The 21,919-nt window shown below is 43.1% G+C and overlaps 1 protein-coding gene across 1 annotated transcript in view; it reads right to left on the bottom strand.

Moving 5' to 3' along the window:
- The window catches only part of AKAP7 (A-kinase anchoring protein 7), an 84,310-nt gene extending 71,560 nt beyond the window's left edge, over positions 1-12,750 (bottom strand). Inside the window, exons 1-4 of the mRNA XM_074166984.1 lie at positions 12,585-12,750; positions 8,842-8,991; positions 7,571-7,716; positions 3,792-3,928 (exon numbers count right to left, since the gene is read on the bottom strand). Coding sequence (XP_074023085.1) covers positions 3,792-3,928; positions 7,571-7,716; positions 8,842-8,991; positions 12,585-12,750 — 599 coding nt within the window. The remainder of the gene's footprint in view (positions 1-3,791; positions 3,929-7,570; positions 7,717-8,841; positions 8,992-12,584) is intronic.
- Positions 12,751-21,919: the final 9,169 nt, after the last annotated feature.

Below are 21,919 nucleotides of genomic sequence, written 5' to 3'. Positions count from 1 at the left end.
GTAGATTTATTTACCGACATGAACATGAAAATTGTTCCAAAACAAGTATAGATATTTCAAATACACCGTGTCAAAGATTCCAGTGGGCTTTTAAGTACTGAATTGTGCCCGGATCCAAAACCCATCTCTGGATTTTTTGCAGTTGAGAACTAGTACACGAAGAGTCACAGAAAGCTCTGTTCACCAGCTAAACATTCTAGAATATTTCGTATTTTCATATTCTATCAGTCACTTTATAACGTCTAACAATTGCTTTGTAAGAATAACGCACAAGGCCAAATACTTCCACTGAAGTCAGTAACACCACAGTGTTACTCTCTTGTTATTCTCTACCAAACTGTATTTAAGATGACAAATAGCAGTTACAGTCAGTGCAACCAACCCACAGGGACAACAAAACAGTTTACAAGTGTTTTGCTCCGAAGTGGAGCAAGGAAATGAAAAAAAAAAGCATTAAGCAGTATATCCTAAGTATCCTTCCATAATCCTATAGGATTATAGAAGCAGTGCCTGTTTTTTTTCGGTATTGTTGGAATGTAAGTATTATAGCACTTAAAATTGATGTAGTTTCTTTTTACGAATTTCTGAATTGCTAATTTGGATTACCTGTTGGAAAAAGCAACCTCGCAAAAAAACCCCAAACTGAATCCTTTCAGCACTCATATTTATAATGAAAAGGTCAGATTCACACAGTCTTTTACAGATAACAAGCAAGAAGAGGTTGACGCGAGTCTGGTAGCAAAGGCGTCCTGATTTGTGGTACCCGATCCCATCCCATGCCTATGCACACAGGGACTAGGAGGGAGTGCTGTATGACTCTTGCTTGCTTAGTTTATGGTTTCTAAAACCTCACATTTCATATAGTCCTACAAAAAGAGACGTAAAGTGCACTCCTGAAGCATAGAGCACCGCCAATCCGTCAGGAAACTCCCATGGGAATTGCAGGTCTAGATTCTTTTAGAAGGAGGGGCCTAGAGCACAGATCTTCCATTTTTGGGGTAAAAGCTTGTATGTACTAACATACCATACAAAGGGCTTGCGCTGAACTGACTGTTACGTTAGCACATTCTTATCGCACGTTTTGACTCCAAATAGCATTCAACACATTTCATTTCTGTATAGACAGAGGCCTTACTGTGGAAACACAGCAGAAAAACTGCAGGTATCTAATTAAATTAATGGATCCAAACCTAAGGATCTGCGAACTCTTGGATGCTGCGCTTTGTCTGAGGGATTACTCTCACCCTACGTTACACACAGGTTCTTCTGCCAGCCTGGATCTTGCTTTCTTTCTGTTAATCTGGTATCAAAAATCAGTGAAGGAAGAAAAGTCAATTTTTTTACTCTTCAAGTTCTCCCAAAAGATTAAACAGAAAACATCAGTTATAAAAAAAAATAATAAAAAAATCCCATATAATAGCAAATACCTGAGGACAGCCGAGCTAGATACCTGTAGGAGGCATCTGGCCAGGGAAGGGGTGAGTCACTGGGGAAGCTCTGCTGACTAGAGAGCAGCTCCTGGGTGCCTGGAGCGGGGAGTTCTGCTGGGAGAGGCAGAGAAGAACCCCGTGAGTACATGTTTGGGTGGCAGTCAGACAGTGAGAGCCGGGAAAGAGCTCCAGGAGAAGCAGAAGATACTGAACTTGGGAATATTTGGTTTTGATATACGGTTTAGGACTCCAAAATATTCACGAGGAGGCATACTCGCCTTTCAGATAGCCTCTCGCAATCCCTGTTTTTAAAAGTTCATGCTTCCAACCCTTTTAAAAAAACCTCACACATAGAGTCAGTGCTTGTTCTCACCCATTTTCATATGCTACCGCAGTCTGCCCATCAGCCAGGGCAGCAGGACGCTGGTGTGACTACTCCAGGAGACAGAAGGCACAGGGAGCAGATCCAATGTCCTCTGCTTTCCCTTCTATTCCCTGTTCCTGGATGTCTCTCGCCCTTTATATCAGGTGTTGGAGACGAGGATGCTGACAGACTCGCACCCTCCCAGGAGAGGTGAGAGCACAGAGGCCACAAGCATAGAGCATTAGAGGAAAGAAGTATGAAAAACAAGCAGGGCAATTGGTTTAGATATCCTGATATCTCATTATTTTTAGGTGTGTTAAATGATTTTAGCCAAAATACTTCTACTTATTAGAAGTATGCCTGTGACTAGCAAATGGTTCCTGTATTCTGTCTTGAATTCTCACTTTCTTACGAGCAATCTGCACTTTAACAGCCAAACCTTCCAGGGAAAAAAAATATTCAACATAAACTTATTAGATACATTATTTTGTAACCGTACTACCATACCCTAACCCCAACCCAAACCCCAACCCACTGAACTTGTTTATTATTTGATCTAGATAATTCATGGACCACATGCCTGCTAACACTGCAGAGAAAACCAGGTTTTTATATATGTATTTTATATATTTATATAGATATATAAAGAATATATTTACATTTTATATAAATTATATAATATATATTTATATGAAATATATATATTTCATATATATATTTTATATATATAAGACAGAGGGCTGCTGAAAGAACTCATCTGGGAGAGGTGAAACTCTGAGGCTTCTCTTTCACAGAATTACAAGGACCTGATGATGTTTGATTCATTGGCAATTTGCTACCAAATTGATACATAAGCACTGGAGGATTCCCAGACGTCCCTCTAAAGCCAGTTGGCCATTTATCAGCATTTTAGGTAATATTCTGTTAAAGTTAACAAAACGTTTGCCATCTCAATTCTGCCATTACAACGTGCAAATATAGAAACGTCTGACGTGCAGCCCATTGGGCACCGCAGCTAAACAGAAACTGTTGGGAAAGTCTCTGTAAAGCAGGACTACAAAATACAACATATGTTTTCATTTCAAGTCAAAATTAAAGCTAGACACACTAATTATTATTTTGAGCCTTCATAAATGGCAGCTGTAGAGACAGACTTAAAAATCTCAACATCTTCCTATTAACCACTGAACTTGTACGTTGAAGTAGGCTTGTCAGCAGTACAGCAGGTGATAAACAGTAAAAACCACCAAAAATCTGCATTTTTATAAAGTAGTCGCATCTAACACTTAGACACATGACACCACTGTATCATACATACGCCTTTCCACAACTTTCCTACCTTTTATATGATCAAAAAAAATCAGTTGTATCACTGAAGTAACATAAAAACTATACTTCTGATTATGCCTGAGCCACCTTTCTTTCAGAGTACTTAAATAAATAAGTACTTAAACAGAGTACTTTAGAGTACTCAAATAAAATAAAATAAATATATAAATATTAAAAAATATAAATAATAAAAATAGAGTACTTTAGGGTACTTAAATAAAAAAGCCAAACTATAACTGCATGAGGCATTAGCTTGGAACTAACGTTTATTTATTAAAGTCTTTCAGTGACAATTACTGATTTGTCTTATAAATTTGCTAAACTACGACATTCTGAAAATTCCCCTGTTAATCTGTTCCGTGTCCCCTGTATCAAAACACTGTCTTAAAATAATTACTTCATGAAGCATGAGATTTGTGCATGCAAGTTCAGCACACAGTATGAAAAATGCAAAGGGAAAAAAGCATTCTTTATTCAGAGCTCATGACGTGCCATAAATTATGAAAATGGCTAATATTAAGATTAAGAACAACAAGAATTAAATATTCAGTAACCCTAGTAATTTAGGACTGACAAAAAAAATAAGCATCAATTTTCCCTTCTAGTCTTTTTCTTAACTCCTCCAGCAAAAACACTTGTATATACTTAATTGAACACCAAATACCTACACGCTAATTTCTTCTTCGTTGGATAAATGCATCACGAACATGGTGACGTGCAACGAGCCAGAGCGAACCATCGCTTTGGAAAGTCTTTGGTCCTTCTGTATTATTGCATCTTGGAGAGCCCGGACACCGTGGGTAATCTGGGAAGAAGGACAGACACCAAGACAATAATTAGCCATTAAAATTACTGTATCCCGTCATGGGAGCGAACAAGAAAGCACACAGACTGAAATCAAATGTTTATGTAAAAACCATTGTAGCAGAAGGAAGTTTTATCCTCTGATAAAGCTGTGCTAATTGCCCTGAGTGGTACAAAGTGGGTGTTAATGGAGTGATTAATAAATCACTGGACACTCCCCATCACATCTGAATAGGAGTTCCCTTCCAGAAGTATGATAAATTCCTGGAGTGTATTACGATTATCCAGTTTGACACTTCTTCAAGGACTTCCTCTGCCCACTTTGCTAAACTGGAATGTTGCTACATACAGACAAGCGTCTGGGATCACAGAATGATACGGGGTTGGAAGGGACCTCTGGAGATTGTCGAGTCCAACCCCAAAGAAGGATATCTTTGCAGGATCGGGCACACACAAAACAGGAAGATTCAGTAAATAATTTGTAGAGATACCCAATTTACAATCCTGGTTAAACCGCCCAATAGGCAGTATACTCTCCTCAAACATATTTTAATTATTTTTAATGATTTTCCATGTATGTATACAGTTCTAACTTCATCAGTCTTTTCCTTTAAAATTATTTTAATTACATTTTCTTCATTGAAAATTATGTGTATGGTTATACGTGATTTATAAATTGTATCCAAAACGTTTACTGTGCTTGCCGTTATGATAGTTGTGTTGTAGTGATTTATGAAAAAAACCCACCACCAAAACACAGAAAAAAAACCAAAAACCTGCAACAATTCCTGAATATGTTAGTGGAAGTTAAATCAAATCCAATAACCTTGACCATCTGACAAAATGAGTTATTTCTTAAAGCACGGTAAGCAAAGACATCACAGACAAATCAGCTTTGGTGTATAAAGTCTAAAAGAAGCGTGTAGAAGACTTCAATCTGATTTTTTAATTATTTTTTTAATTGAAACTCAGTGCTGAATGCTTCACAAATATACTGTATGTATTCGCTTCTATAGCATAAGCACAAGTAGCTCTTAGGTTAAAAAAAAACCAAAACAAGCCTTGCTGTATTTTGGTAGCTCTGTTAATCATGAGGAACACATAAATTTCCTGAAAAAACACAATCTAGTGGGAATGGTCAGGATTTTCTGGACCAAATTCCTTCAGATGAGTTTTGCCATGCAGGAGTTTTACCTCATGTGCCATAGATACCTAGTAGGGCCGTATAAATAAAACCAAATCATAACTGAAAGGAGGGTGGGGAGGAGGAAGGAAGGTAAGAAAAAGGTGCTCTGGCATCTACAAAGCCCCAAGTGCCTCGGGTAGGGCAAGACATAAAGAAAACTACACCAATATTTTGCTCATAAATCATAAGACCATCTTCTTTCATGTCAGAACTGATCTTATCCTGGATAAATATCACTTTTATTGTCTCAGAAGGAGTAGGAGAAATTTAACCAACCAATTTTTTTTTTTTAAGCAAAAAACTGGTAAGCATATTCCCTGATAATTGCAAGGTATTGACTGCATAATTATTTAAGTTTATAAACTAAAGCAAATGCAGTTAGCCCTGTAAAAAAAAAAAAACCAACAACAAACCCAAACAAAACAAACATCGAAAGTAAAATCATCTATCATATGAATTACAATTTTATTCCATTTTCAACTCTTGCTTCTAAATTTAATTTGTACCTGAGAGCTGGCAAAAAAAAAAAAAGTAAAAAAATAAATAAATGTATATATACAAGCCCTTCAGAACACAGAAGAGAATTGTGGAAGTGTTTTATCATGGCAGTAAGACCATCCTCGCTCCGAAAAAGATCAGTTATTCAGATTATCAGCCGATATCCCCCAATATCCCCACATCCCCTTACCCAAATAGTTTCCTTCAGTCGTACCTCCGAGTCCCTTCCTGCTTGTGTCCTAAACTACCTCCCGCTCCCCACTACAGCCTTCAAGAGAAGCATGTTTCTTAGAAGCTCTCTCTTTTATGCAAACACCAATTCCACCAAAACTGTGAGAAATTAGTACCTCCGAGATGTCAATTTTTGTATCCAGATCTGGACAAGAGGTTGGAAACCCAGAGCAGGTTCAAAACCTCCAAAACCCCAATGGGGTTATAACAAAGCAAACAGACAGGCAGGCTCCCACCTGTATATACTCCATTAGGAAACCAAGCTAAAAAACCAATTAACAACATCCGTTTGGAATAGGACTAATTCCCAAAATGGCCAGTTCCAGAGACAAGCTATTGCTGAACCCACCAGGAAAATACGAAATAACCTGCCTTTTTGATAAAGGCGATATAGAAAGAAGACTGAGACCTATTTCAATGTCCCCTCTCCCATTACTTGGAAGAATTTATTCTGACGAGTAATAAAGTAACTTAGTTTTGCTTATTGCAAGGACACTACTAGTAAGTGAATATAAAGACTGTAAGCTTTAAAGGTTTAACAGCTTAAATATAATCAAGACCCTGAAAGGTGAACCTACCAAGTGATAACTTAAAATTACCAGAAAAGGATACAATAATATGGATAATCACCCATGTAACTATTTTTGCACAAGCAATAATGCAAAGTTCAATAGAAATTCAAAATTAATGGAACACCACATTTTATTTCTGAAGATGTAAAGCACAATTAAAATGAAAACAAGGAAAACGTTTAGTTTCCAAGAGGAAGAGGTCATTAAATGTTCCAGAAATATCCCTTATTACAAAATGGTTCTCTGTGTAAAGCTTAAAATTCTACATAATATACGAACAAAGAGAACTAATGCCCAAAACGGGTCACTGGAATTAAATCAGATCCTCAAACAAAAAGAAAGGTCTCTCATTACTAACTGAAATACTTCCAGTAATTACCAGATTCCCTCTGGCTATCGAGAAACCAGGTGTCTTAACTCTAAATTTTGGCTAATGTTGCCTATACAAATTCAAACGTGTATTTTCTACTTTCAGAACAACCCTCCGTCTAAGGCAAGTATAAACAAAACTTTCTAGCAAAGTCCTGGAATTCCCAAACGCTCTTCGATTTAATAAAGCTGTTCCTTTAGCTCCATAAATGATGTAAGACACAAAAGGTGACCCGAGACACCCCACAGCGTGTAAGAAATCACCCCCATTCACTGTCTAAAGGAGACAACACGTGATAACTACAAGAAAATACATTTTCTTAAAGAGCTCTCTGCACTTCTTGAATCCATTTGAAAAACCAAGTTAAAACAGCAACAGATCCAAATTTAAATTCCCCTCTATAAGGAGAGCTAAAAATATCGCTAGGGATTTTCTTATTAAATTAAACAGGAATGTCTCTCTTCCTTATTCTCAAAATAAGCAATACTGGACTAGTACAGAGGGGAAATTTAAGCCAGCTTCAGTCAAAATAATGTGAAATCCACAGGACTGACAAACCGAATAAAAAGATAAATATTTTTCCTCTAGTCTTTTCCAGATAAGAAATTTTATTCACAAAAATGTTATATAAAATAAAGTTATTCTTTGAATAGGCTGCTAGTGTTTCTTTAAAAATACCTGAAAAAAAATTATTTTGCTCAAGATCCAACACTGTTCTTCCTATAAACACATACAGCTGTTGAAATAATTCTGGTTATACCAAATTAGTATAACAAAGAATATCACCTTTGGATTAGTAATTGGAAGAGAAATGAAATAATTCGGTTGACACTGTTTTTTCTTTTTCTTCTTTCGCTCGCTGCCTTCTTCAGTTTCTTTTCCAGTAGTCCTCTTTCTTTTCGTTTTTATATTTATTTCAGGGGTTGCATACACTGAAGAGAAAAAAAAAGATTACTTTCAGCAGACAAATGAAAACAAAGACACTGGTGGAAAAGGACAGTTGGCCAACTGTCGGCTGAACATGAGCCAGCGGTGTGCCCAGGCGGCCAAGAAGGCCAACACCATCCTGGCCTGTGTCAGGAACAGCGTGGTGAGTAGGACTCGGGAGGTGATCGTCCCCCTGCACTGGGCACTGGTGAGGCCCCACCTCGAGTGCTGTGTCCAGTTTTGGGCCCCTCACCACAAAAAAGACATTGAGGGGCTGGAGCGGGTCCAGAGAAGGGCAACGGAGCTGGTGAGGGGTCTGGAGCACAAGTCTTGTGAGGAGAGGCTGAGGGAGCTGGGGGTGTTCAGCCTGGAGAAAAGGAGGCTGAGGGGAGACCTTCTCGCTCTCTACAACTCCCTGAAAGGAGGGTGTAGCCCGGGGGGGTCGGTCTCTTCTCCCAAGCAACAGGCGATGGGACAAGAGGAAACGGCCTCAGGTTGCACCAGGGGAGGTTCAGATTGGATATTAAGAAAAATTTCAAGAAGAAAATTTAATTCAAGCCAGATCTACTCTCTACCTCCTCCTTTCCCAAAGACCCCTTCCAACATAGCAAAAGAAAAGTGTGTCCCCTCAATTTTTCCATAAATTATTTTTCTCCCAGCTTATTTCCTCAAGACTTTGCAGACCCTCTTCCACCACATGGCCTGATTCATACCCATACGCTGACCAGGCTGCAGACATCCCCTGCCCAATTAGAAGTGCAGTAATGGTGGGAATTAGTCCCATCTAGCCCCATGCTGGGAATACACATACTGGAAGACAGCTCATAAAAGCATAAAAGCCACCAGGTGAGAAGCTCATATACAGTAGTGTGAATTGGCATAAGAAATGTCTTTACTCTGTGACTCATTGCTGCAATGGATCATGAAATGGTAAATTTTTAATATGCTAAAGTATTTACAGAACTGAGTACCTGTAAGAGAGGTTCTGGACTAGACCCTGTTCGCAGGGAGACCCTGTTCCACACGCCCACGTGTACACAGCAAGGGGCAGGACCAAGAACTGAGTGTGTGACGTGTCTCTGCTTCCACATTACTTCTACCAACAAATTCCGTCTTCAATATCTACTTACTAACAAATTCCTCTTCAATATCGGTGTCGACAAATGGCATTTCCGCCATCAGAGATTCTACCGAATCAGCAGGAAACGGCTCTTTTCCCTGGTGGGTCCTTTTCTTATTCTCTTCAGAGATCTTCTTTTGCTGTACGTTTTCCAGCCCATCTGCAATACATTTAAAACAACTGAGTGTTAGTTTTTGACATAAACAGCTAAGAGACATAATACACAAGCAATATAGCAAGTATACATTTCTCTAATGTCTCTCTCAGCAAATGAGTATTGACACACAACTCCCCTGAGAATGTTGCTCTGCTTCCCTGTCAACATATCAGCAAAAATACTTTAACACTTTATATGGAACAGCAAAAAAACGAAGTTCAGCCTTCTGTATTTAATAACTTAGGGTCTTGTTCACTTCTAAGTAAATGCAATTACACGCAAAAAAAAAAAAAAAAGGGGATACTTATAACCAAGAATAAAAAAAATAAAATCTTCAGCCATCATGTAAAGTTCACTTTAGGTAACAAATGAAATTCAGCGCAGACAAACACTGGCAAATGAATTCCAATGTAAACACACTGGAAAAATATTGTGTCCAGTTCTGGGCTCCCCAGTTCCAGAAGGACAGGGAACTGCTGGAGAGGGTGCAGCAGAGGGCTACAAAGATGATGAGGGGCCTGGAGCATCTCTTACAAGGAAAGGCTGAGGGACTTGGGTCTTTTTAGTCTGGAGAAGAGAAGGCTGAGGGGGGATCTGATCAACGCCTATAAATACTCAAAGGGTGGGTGTCAGGAGGATGGGGCCAGTCTTTTTTCAGTGGTGCCCAGGGACAGGACAAGAGGGAACGGGCACAAACTTGAACATGCGAAGTTCCATCTAAACATGAGGAGGAACTTCTTTCCTGTGAGGGTGGCAGAGCCCTGGAAGAGGCTGCCCAGAGAGGTGGTGGAGTCTCCATCTCTGGAGACATTCCAAACCCACCTGGACACGTTCCTGTGCAACCTGCTCTGGGTGACCCTGCTCTGGCAGGGGGTTGGACTAGATGATCTCCAGAGGTCCCTTCCAACCCCATAGCATTCTGTGATTCACTTTAGATAACACATGAAATTCAGTGCAGACAAACACTGGGAAATTAATTCCAATGTAAACACACTGGAAATGAGGCACAAAGGAGGAGGAAGGGAATGCCACCATTCCAGATATAACAGAGAGTTCTCAGCTGAGTACAGCAGTCAGGAATGAGATGATTATTCTTCCCCTGCATCTCCCACACAGTAGAACGTGTAACAGACAGCAGTGATGTAAACTTCTGGTTCTAAAAACTGATTTTTAGTGTGTAAGCTAAAGAAGGAATCACCATATATCAAAACTCATCTTGCATGTATAAAGAGATACATGAAGTTCTATCTCAAGAGTAACGCCACAATGACAGAACAATCTCCAGTAACAACAACTTTTTAAAAATGTCTTTTTCCCCAAGAGTACCAACTAAGCCTGAGTCATTTCCCTATGTCTGCTTCACGTTTCTGCATCAGCATACTCTAATATTTGCGTATTAAGTTATACCTTAAAAAATGGAAAAGTAAAATCTTCTCTAGCAGCAAAAACCATGCACGCAACCAGGCACCCAGCAATATTCTCTTGGGACAACTCCACAATGGGATTACTGTAGTGGAAGCGGCCTGATGTCGGAATCGCAGTTTATCCTGGGCCAGCTCATTACTACAGACAACGCGCTTTCAAAGCTCCTCTTGTGACCAGCGCAGATAGTCCAGATCTGGCCCAAGGGGAAAATCTGGCAGCAAAAGCACCTATTATGTTCTTGTGGCATGCAAAGCTACACTACATCTATAAAATCAATATTACAGACCCAGTCTGGGTTATTAACACCCTCTGGACTGTTTCTTGTGTATATCAATTTACGGTAGGGAGGAGAAGTAAAAGGACGACCTGATTAAATGCTAATTCACTCTAAAGTAGGGAGGCATAAATCACTCTGTGGTTGTGGACTGACACCTAACATTATCCCAGAGGCTATTAAAAAAAAACAAAGTACTTAAACTTGTTGCTTGTAGACGCTAAAGAACGAGGTACAACAAACAGATCTTTAAACAATAATAAAATTATTACTTAATATTTATATTAAAGTCAAGCTCACACGAAACATACTGTTGCTGGTGATCCAGAAACATACACAAAATAATGATCCTTCCTTCAAAGAGATCTCGAAGTGAAGGACAAGACAGAAGTTCATGAAACTGAAAAAATTAGGACAGTCTGGGGTAGAAAAGCTATCAAGAAGATTCAGAACTGCAGAATTACAGCCAGCAAAAGGGATGTGTTAAGCTGCAGAACAAGGACTCACATAAATCTGAGGGGTGGGTATTGCAGATTACACGTTTCCTTTGCTCTCTCTGCGCAAAAAAGCAACATGTTTGGGCCACTTTGAAAAATCCTGTCTGCTCACGATAGCCGATGGGCACAGCGAAGGCACAGCCAGTGATTAACTGCAAATCGATTCACTGAATGAACAAGCACCGCTTCTAAATTCTACAGGTTGTGCCGCAAGCAAAAAACCTCCATCCCTCACCTCTTCTGAAATATTTGTTAAAGAAATCAGCAACAAAAATCAAGGGTTGTGTTCCAGTCACTAAAACAACCTGAAAACAAGATTTTTTTCCCAATTCTTGACATCATGTTGGTAATGTGAGACCTAAGTAACAAAACCAGCTCCTTGACCATCAAGCTGTTAGAGGATAAACTCTTTTTTTCTTAATGGCATGCTTAATTATATTAGCTTGAATTTCATATAGGAGCAGGTGATAACATTATTTCTGTAGTTAAGCGGCTGCTGATCTTCACCAGTATTTAAGTCATCTGTTCCAGCAGCAAAAAAAAAAATCATGATACACCTACCTTACAAAGGAGAGAATAAATGTTTGATTGCGTTCCCTTCCCAGCCCTCTTCCTCTCCATACTTACATTATAGTATCAAGTAAAATAACCTGGATTATTTGACACCCACACGTGGGAGATCGCAGGCAGATTAAGTCTCCGGGCGCCGTTTCCCTGGTTAACGTGTTTATGTTCCTATGTTTATACGCTTAGTAAGAAATGAAGCCTTTGGAGACCATCTGACTGAAAGCTCGTGCAGAAATAAACGGTCTTGCTCTCTAGGAATTTGGAACGTTGGTAGCGTTTGCACAGAGAAGTGAAAAAGCTTGAAAAAAAAAGAGGAAAAAAAAAAACCCAAACAAACCAAACTTTGCATAAAAAGAAAAACAAACTTGGGGGGGGGGGGAATAAAAAAAAAAAAAAAGTAGGTTTGATATTCAGCCAGATCAGATGCTTACACTGACTGAGGGGAGAAATTGGGGGGGGGGGGGCGAAATAACAGCAAAATCCTCCTTTTTCACAGCAGCCCCCGATCCGCTGGAATGGTGTTTTGTTTGGTTGTTTTTTTTTAACACACACGAGAAGCCCTCGCTGTGAAATCCACCCGAGAGCCCAAAAAACCCCGGTTTTTTGGAAGCCAGGGGTTTCCACAGCCGATCTACCCTCACGGGACACCGGCTCCTCAGCAGCTGAGGGCGCCCGGCCCTCACCGGCGAGGCCCCGGGGGCCGGTTCCCCCCTCGGCTGCGGGCGCCTGCGGCCGCAGGCGCCCGCAGCCGAGGGGGGAACCGGCCCCCGGGGCCTCGCCGGCCCATACCCTCTCCCCGCCGCCGCCCAACACCGCCCCCGCCGCCTCCTCACCGTCCTCCGGGGTCGCGTCGGGGGGGTTCCCGCCCGCCGCCGGCGGCGGCGGCGGCCTCAGCGCCATGAGGCGCGGCAGCGCGGGCTCGGCCAAGAGGTTGCGGGCCGCCGCCGCCGGCCGCACCGAGGAGAAGACGGGGAGAAGGCGCCTCAGCAAGCGCTGCATGCCCGGTGAGGAAGAAAGAGGGAAAGGACGGCGGGAGCCCTCCCCGGGGAAACGGGCGCCGCGGGGGCCCGCTGGACTACAGATCCCAGAGTGCTCCGCGCCGAGTGGGGCCTGCAGCTGGCGGGCTGTCATGGCGGCTTGTGGCTGCGCCGCCCCGTTGGTGGTGAAGGCAGCGAGGGAGCGTGTGGCGAAAGGTGGGACGCGCCTTTGCACACATTGCTTTCACTCAGGATTTTAATCAGAAATTGTGTGGCCAACAGCACTAGGGCAGTGATTACCCCCCAGTGCCTCACCTCGAGTTCTGTGTCCAGTTTTGGGCCCCTTACCACAAAAAAGACATTGAGGGGCTCGAGCGGGTCCAGAGAAGGGCAACGGAGATGGTGAGGGGTCTGGAGCACAAGTCTTGTGAGGAGAGGCTGAGGGAGCTGGGGGTGTTCAGCCTGGAGAAAAGGAGGCTGAGGGGAGACCTTCTCGCTCTCTCCAACTCCCTGAAAGGAGGGTGTAGCCAGGGGGGGTCGGTCTCTTCTCCCAAGTCACAGGCGATGGGACCAGAGGAGACGGCCTCAAGTTGCCAGGGGAGGTTCAGATTGGATATTAGGAAAAATTTCTTCACTGAAAGGGTTATGAAGCCTTGGATGGTCTGCCCAGGGCAGTGGTGGAGTCACCATCCCTGGAGGTATTTAAAAGACGTGTAGATGTGGTGCTGAGAGACATGGTTCAGTGGCGGACTTGGCAGTCGGGTTAACAGTTAGACTCAATGATCTTACCAACCTAAACAATTCTATGATTCTCTACACTTAATATCACGCCAACAGGAGCTGGACTTCAGACAACTGACTGTAGAACTTCTTTCCAGCCATCTGATGTGCCCATGCTCTGAACTAAAGGTCCCTTCCAACCTGGACAATTCTATGATTCTGTTCTATGATTCTAAGAACTCTACACAATCCAGAGGAAAATTTTCCCTCCGTTTAGCTGCAGTCCAGGCGAGATTAGATGGTCTTGCTCCAAACTGCTCTAAACTCCATCCTTTACGCAGCCCTCCCACACAGCCCCAGGCCCCTCTGAACTGTTTCTCTATTTGGCTCCTCTGTGCTTTCCCTTTCTGGGGGATAAAATCTGTTTGGAAATATTTTACCACTGTTTTGACCCATTTCGTGCTGTGTTTGCCTTCACTGTCTTTCACCCAGTATTTTCATTTGGTCTGCATAGTTCTGTGGAGACCAAAGGCTGGACGTGACACAGAAGTCCCAAGTTCTGTGGGATCTGAGAGAAGCTTTGGGATGAGGCTGCTGGTGGTTTTTCTTACTGTACACATTTCATCTGAATGTCAGCTGTAATTAGGAGACTAAAACTGGAACAGGTTGCTCAGAAGAGAAGCTGCTGTGGCTGCCCCATCCCTGGAGGGGTTCAAGGCCAGGCTGGACGGGGCTTTGAGCAACCTGGTCTGGTGGGAGGTGTCCCTGCCCAGGGCAGGGGCTTGGAACTGGATGGTCTTTAAGGTCCCTTCCAGCCCAAACTGTTCTATGATTCTAAATACATAGGTGGCCACCTCTGCCTAGCCTGTTAGTGTTGGTGGTTCCATGGAGTTACAGATCAAATACTGGAAGAAAATCTTTTAGTTTTAAGTGTCTTTTTTAAAAATACGAATTTAAGCACAGTTTTGGATCTGAAGCTGCTCCCAATCAATCCGTTAGGTGTTTCGCAGAAATCTTCAGCAAGCAAACTCTAGAAAGAACATTTCTGTTTGTACAATTGACAGGAGAGCCCAGTGCAATGTTTAGATAAGTTAGCATTTAATAGTCCTCTTAACAATTGAAAACACAATGCATTTTTAGTGGAGCTAAAATTGTATCTAACCCATACACACCTGCCTAACACTAATACGTATGTGTATTGTGGGGGTTCATGAGGTGCCTGAATATACCATCTCCAGGATGAGGGGAAGTGAGAACTTAAAACCACCTTAGCTGGAGCTGGTAACAGCTATCATGAATTGTCCCTACAAGTCATAGAAGTGGTTGGAGGGAGAATGTTCAGCTGAGGACAGAAAGCTGCAGTAACAAGTTGTGCTTTTTCTGCCTGCCCAAATGCTGCACAAGTTCCACAGGGGTCACTGGCCCGGTGCCTGGCAGAAACTGGTTTTCACTATTGCTTAGGTTTGGGCTAAAGCCAGCACTTTATCTATTTTCTGTGGCCTTGCCTTTATTAAAGAGAGTTTCTGATTAACCTCTCAGCGGCACAGTTTTGTCCTTTTGAAGAAACAGAAAATAAATAAATCACATACTGACAGCTGAGTGACGCGAACGGAGAGAGGGAGTGGAGTCAGCCCTGCCAGTGTATTTGCTCACCTGGCCGCACTGCCTGTGCCTGTTCCCCTCTCACCCACCTCACCCTCTCTTAAGCCACCCTCTAACCTCAATCAAATCTAGTAGAGCATAAGTCCATGACCTGGGAGTCCTGGTGGACAACAGGATGACCATGAGCCAGCAATGTGCCCTTGTGGCCAAGAAGGCCAATGGCATCCTGGGGGGCATCAGGAAGAGTGTGACCAGCAGGTGGAGGGAGGTCATCCTCCCCCTCTGCTCTGCCCTGGGGAGGCCCCATCTGGAGCACTGGGACCAGTTCTGGGCTCCCCAGTTCCAGAAGGACAGGGAACTGCTGGAGAGGGTACAGCAGAGGACTACAAAGATGATGAGGATCCTGGAGCATCTCTCTGATGAGGAAAGGTTGAGGGACTTGGGTCTCTTTAGTCTGGAGAAGAGAAGGCTGAGGGGGGATCTGATCAACGCCTATAAATACTTCAAGGGTGGGTGTCAGGAGGATGGGGCCAGTCTTTTTTCAGTGGTGCCCAGGGACAGGACAAGAGGAAATGGGCACAAACTTGAACATAAGAAGTTCCATCTAAAGATGAGGAGGAACTTCTTTCCTCTGAGGATGGCAGAGCCCTGGAAGAGGCTGCCCAGAGAGGTGGTGGAGTCTCCATCTCTGGAGACATTCCAAACCCGCCTGGACACGTTCCTGTGGGACCTGCTCTGGGTGACCCTGCTCTGGTAGGGGTTTGGACTGGGTGATCTCCAGAGGTCCCTTCCAACCCAATATCATTCTGTGACTCTGTGATAAGAGGATTCAGAGGTACAATATTCTCACACCTTTACTGAAAATGAGTGGCTCCCAGTGGGAGCTCATTTAGCTCCCAAATGAGGGAAAGAAGAAACAATGCTGTGCGTCAGTTTCTTATGTGAAACAGTGGCTGGCCATGAGTACGGGGCAGCTCGTTACATGATAGGTCACAGTACAAATTTTGAATCATAGAATGGTTCGGTTTGGAAGGGACCTTAAAGATTACTGAGTTCCAACCCCCTGCCCTGGGTCATGAACACGTATTATGTCTTATCTTAGTCAAGCAAGAGATACGGGGGAGCTATGAGTAGTTGGGATGTGACTCACTATGGGAGGTTGGGAAATAAAGGGGCAGGAGTGGGATGTGTTACAGGGAGAACTAAATATCGGAAGGGGGTGGGATATTGGGTGGGATATGGGAGGGAGTTGAAGGTATGGCAATGGGAGGCCATGTAGACTATAGGGGAAGCTTGGGTTGTTGCGATAAGAAGGGAGGACATGACTGACACAAAACAGGGCTTCATTACTGATACAGCTGATACGTGACCACCTCTGGAGGTATCTAAAAGACGTGTAGATGTGGTGATGAGGGACATGGTTTAGTGGTGGATTTGGCAGTGCTGGGTTAATGGTTGGACTCGATGATCTTAAAATTGTCTTTTCCAACCTAAATGATGCTATGATTCTATACAGTGACTTGTCTTCTGACAAGGGAAGAAGAATAGAATCTGGTAGTAATAAGAGATTCGCAAGAGAAACGAAGACACGTGTGAGCTGCAGAACTACAGATAATGGAAAATGAGAGACAGAAGAGCACCTGGGATAAAGTAATTTAATGCAAAGATCAGAAAGCAAATAGGCTGGGATTTCTGCAATAACTGGTATAAAAGGAAGAAGCTCATGAAGATACTATCAGTTGTACTTAATGAAGAGAAACTACATTTGATTGACATTTAACATGAATATGAAGATGAATGTGACAAGTATTAATGTAAAAGGATATTTTCATGATGTGTTGATCGCAGGCAGTTCATTTACACTGCAGGTGGAGGAGCAGAACAGTGTGGGAATCAGCTGAAAAATTAATTGGTTACCCAGAGCAGTAATTCTTCACTTGCTGCCCTGTGAATAGGGACCTTTTATGAGGGACAGTGGCTAAAGATCAGCACAGACAGCTTGGGGACCCATCCTGTATGCCTGCACACCACCTAGCATTTTAGGGGGATCTTAACAAGCTGGAGAAGTGGGATGACAGATGCTTGCTACGTGAAGTTCAACGAAGACAAATGTAAAATCTTCGCTCTAGGACAGATGGGGCTTGGCAAAAGCAGCTGGATGCACATCTGTGCTCGCTCACAGACTGCGGCATTTTTTACTAACTTGGACTCTGTGCTGGGTGGTATTATTAGGGTGTAATCTCTAGTTTGAACTCCTACAGCCCTTGCTCCTGAAAAAACAATTATTAGAGCTAGTTCCTTTACCCATTTGCCCCGCAAATTGTGTCTCATTGGCTAGTTTTAGTATTTCCCCTTAAATACTTGAAGCAGCCAATTAGCTTTCCTAATCTCATTTTTCTTTCACTTGTCAGCACAGAAGACCCACCAGAAGTCATCGAGGCAAGTCCTCATTCTGCAGCAGTTACATCAACCTTCTATAGTCCACAAAACCAGCCTTCCCTATGTTGCTCCACCGTCGGGTTAAAGGAATCTGTTTGTTTCTCTACCTTTGTCTCAGAAGCACAAATTCCAATAAACCATTGATATACATAACTTCAGTTTCTAAAATATGGGATAACTTCTATGGAATACTTGGTATTTTGTGATGTGAGTAGCCAGCTTTCTTTTTACTAAATATTTATAGGCACACAAAACTATAAAACAGAAAATAACTTTAAGTGATTTTGATGACTGCAATCTTGTTCCTCTTATTCTCGATACCTATCGTTTGGATTGAAGCAAAAACTTGCACATTCTGGAGGCCATGGAGAATGGCAGTCTGCAAAGCGAAGACACCATTCGTTTTGACAGGAAACTGTCACAGATCTGCAACGTGAGAGACCGTATGCTGAAATAAAAGCACATTTCTCTTTTAGGAACTTTACTAAACCCGCTGGACTTTTTAGCTCCAGAGGTCAAGTTAAGTTTGATCTGAAATCTCCAGTTTCCTGGAGCTGTTCTTATTTTCTGACTGAAACAGAGAGTTTAAAAAAAGTATGTGCAGGGGGAAAGTGGAGGGAAGGTGTTTTATTTAAAAAGATGACACTGCCTGCAATTAAAAAACAGTTTGATTTTGAGTGCAGTGCATATTGCCAGCTACATGCGGAAGTCATACAGCTGAGACACTAGATCCTGCATTCCTTGAGCGAAAGACACTTTACTGGGAGTCTTAGGCGAGTAAAGAATGCAGTTCTGAATCCAAAATTCATATTATTCCAGATGTGGGTGGGGGAAATACGTATTTACTGACTGAACTGAAAAATCTTGATTCTCAGCTGCCTGAGAATCTGTTGTGTTCCTTGCTAACCGCTCTTGATCCTCTCTCTGTCCCTCCCTTCAGCCACAAGCTGCTTTTCAGCCCTGGCTTCCTCACCTTCCCAAGCCCCAGGTATTGCCCAGACACGCTCTGTGTTTGTCACCACGGTGCAGGCTTCACGTGTGGCCTTGCATCTTTTCCCCTCTTTTATCTATGGGCTTTTTATAAAGTTAGGATGTCTGAGGAACAGGGGCACTATCTTTCCTGTGCGTTTGCAGAGCAAAAATTCCAATTAAAAAACCCCCAAATCTTACCTTCTTATTGCCAGAAGTTTAGATCATCACTCTTACCTCTGCCTTTCTTCCCCAGAGCAGCCCAGACGTTCGTTCCAAGTGCTACCAGAGCTTCAGCCAGTTGCTCATTTAGCCTGAGATGTGAATGTACCTGCCCCTGGGACTCTTCACCAGTCAATAAAGACAGAGGCTTCTCCAGAGGGAAATTATAATTCACATCACGAGTAAGAGTTGTTCTAGAGACGCTCTTCTCTCTCCATGGACAACAGAGATGGCCAGGACCACCAGGCTTGTGTCCTGCTTAGGCCTGTTGGTTAGAAGGCTCAAGTTCGGTGAAATGGATCAAGGCTTGAATTTTGTGATCGCCTGGTTCAGGAATAGGAAAAAAAACTTTGCGCTCTGGCCCAGGAAAAAGACCTTTCAGGCTCTGGCAAAGCCTCTTGGAGCCCAGACAATTAAATTCAACATCTACTCTCTAACCGGAAACACTTGTGTCAAAGCAGTATCTCTCACTTGTTGTACTAACCCTCATCCAGTTGGAAGAACCTGATGGTGGCTATGGCTAAAGCTGCAAAGGTCTAGTGGGAGGTGTCCCTGCCCAGGGCAGGGGGTTGGAACGGGATGGTCTTTAAGGTCCCTTCCAATCCAAACCATTCTATGATTCTATGAAAGCTCAAGTGCTCAGAAAACTTCAAGCAGTGTAAGTTTGGGGAGTCTGCCAAGTCAGAGCCTACCTAGGAAGAAATAATGAAGTGGAGTTGTTTTATGTCCCGCATGAATTTGGAAGTTGATTTACCCCTGGTGTTGCTGGGCCTAACTGGGCAAAAAATCCCACCCACTGCTTTCAGATCAGCAGCCTCTTACGGTGTCTGTTTATATTTAACCAGAAGTTTAAAACAAAAAGCCAGTGATGTTCAAAATACCTTTCCTATCAACTCTTCAGGGAAACAGTAACTTATTGTTTGAAGTAGAAAAGGGTCCCTGACCTAAAGAGAGAGATCTCGGTTCTAACGGCGTTTTGGCTGCCACTCACACCTGGAGGAATGGGATCTGGCCCCCAGTTTCTGTCACTGAAATCTCTCACCGTTACTGGATGGGTCTGGCTGGATTGCTCTGAGGGGATTCGCCATCTCTTTGCTGACAGTGGAGTTTCCTGATCCTCTTCTCGAGGCTCAAGCTTTTAACGTATCAAGTCACAAGGGCGAACCAATTTAAAGCTCCCTTATTTTCTGTCGTTATTTTAATTTACATTAAGTGAAAGACTTAACTTGTGTCCACGCCCTAGTATTATGACAAAACACGAAAAAGGAAACAAATACAATTAAACAAAACCACAACTAAACAAAAACACCTGCATACATTCCGGCTAATGGGGAAAGAGACAGCTTTTAATTCTCCAGCTTAGCACATACCTATGTCTTTAACAGTCGATCTCTTAGAGTTCTTATTCCATCCTGCAGGCTTTTGCTGAGCCACTTTCAGTTCCCATTCACTCATACAGCAGCACTAAATATGCTGCGATAGTGAAAGGGAGGAAAACATTAACGTTGTCCTGGTGGACAACAGAACGACCATGAGCCAGCAATGTGCCCTTGTGGCCAAGAAGGCCAATGGCATCCTGGGGGGCATCAGGAAGAGTGTGACCAGCAGGTGGAGGGAGGTCGTCCTCCCCCTCTGCTCTGTCCTGGTGAGGCCCCATCTGAAGCACTGTGTCCAGTTCTGGGCTCCCCAGTTCAAGAAGGACAGGGAACTGCTGGAGAGGGGACAGCAGAGGTCCACAAAGATAATGAGGGACCTGGAGCATCTCTCTGATGAGGAAAGGCTGAGGGACTTGGGTCTTTTTAGTCTGGAGAAGAGAAGGCTGAGGGGGGATCTGATCAACACCTATCAATACTGAAAGGGTGGGTGTCAGGAGGATGGGGCCAGTCTTCTTTCAGTGGTGCCCAGGGACAGGACAAGAGGGAACGGGCACAAACTTGAACATAAGAAGTTCCACCTAAACATGAGGAGGAACTTCTTTCCTGTGAGGGTGGCAGAGCCCTGGAAGAGGCTGCCCAGAGAGGTGGTGGAGTCTCCATCTCTGGAGACATTCCAAACCTACCTGGACACGTTCCTGTGGGACCTGCTCTGGGTGACCCTGCTCTGGCAGGGAGGTTGCACTAGGACTAGATGATCTCCAGAGGTCCCTTCCAACCCCGTATCATTCTGTGATTCTGTGGTGAATCTGATTATCAGTGCAGGTTAGAACAGTGTTTTCAGCCCCCCTAGTGAAAGGACCAGATTTGGGTCATTTTGTCAGGCATCCAGTCTGTCTCCATGTTCCTGTCACCATGTGTCTGTGAAAGTGGGTGAAGAGCCTTTTAATACGGTTAGAATAAAGTGAGGAGAGGGTGAGGAAAAGCATCTCCCCAGGGCTCCAGAAGAACCGTAGTTCATTTTGTCTGATCACAACAGCTGTTTGGTCTTACCATAAGAACTTGTACCCATGCAGGAGAGAAAAACTTTTTAATCAGTTTCTGGGGGATTTTCGTGTTTAGAGTAGAATTTGCCAGACTCCCTTGTATGTAAGAACATCAATCTACAGCTTAAAAGTCGTGAAAGCTCAGCCATACATTAAAATGCATTTTGTCAAGAACTCTGCTTTTGGTTGGCAGCCAGAGAATCAATACATTTTTTTGACGCCTAATTCATACTCAGTTCAAACTATTTCAGTAGTGGATATACTTGCATTCAGTTTTGACCAAAGGGTACTATAACTTCCAGTGTGACACAGCATCGTGACATGACTGCTCTCTTTCTTTCTGATTTCCACAGGTTCCTCAAAACTTCCTCGTCATTATCTTGAGCAAAACAGATAAGCACCAAAAATAGCACATTGAAAATAACAGATAAATAATCCTATGGGATGTGTAGTCGTCTTTCTGCTGCGTCTTGGCACCATGGTATCTACAATCCTAAAAACAGCCTTCCTCACAGCATAGCTTCCTCACTGGTAAGCTGCATGGGAACATTCAAAAAGTTAAATCATACCCAGAAAAAGGTTGTTTTATGCTTTTGGGACAGTTGGGAAGGGAGTAGGATCCCTCACTTGAGCATTCAGTGAAAGAAGTCATGTTTTCCTGCCAGGACCCTTAACTGAAGAGGAGCAGGACCAGCGAAAGAACAAGGAGGGAAAAAAGCAAACAGAAGTGCCTAAGGAAATGTTGAGTTGTCACATCTCAACATTTCCTTTTGTCACATCTCTGTGTGGATCTACAGCAGATGTGATCAGTTGTGTACTG

Source organism: Numenius arquata, chromosome 2, assembly GCF_964106895.1.
Source record: "Numenius arquata chromosome 2, bNumArq3.hap1.1, whole genome shotgun sequence".
In the NCBI taxonomy this organism is placed as follows: domain Eukaryota; kingdom Metazoa; phylum Chordata; class Aves; order Charadriiformes; family Scolopacidae; genus Numenius; species Numenius arquata.
The sequence above is the reverse complement of the archived record's forward strand: the minus strand, read 5'-3'. Positions and strand labels throughout refer to the sequence as shown.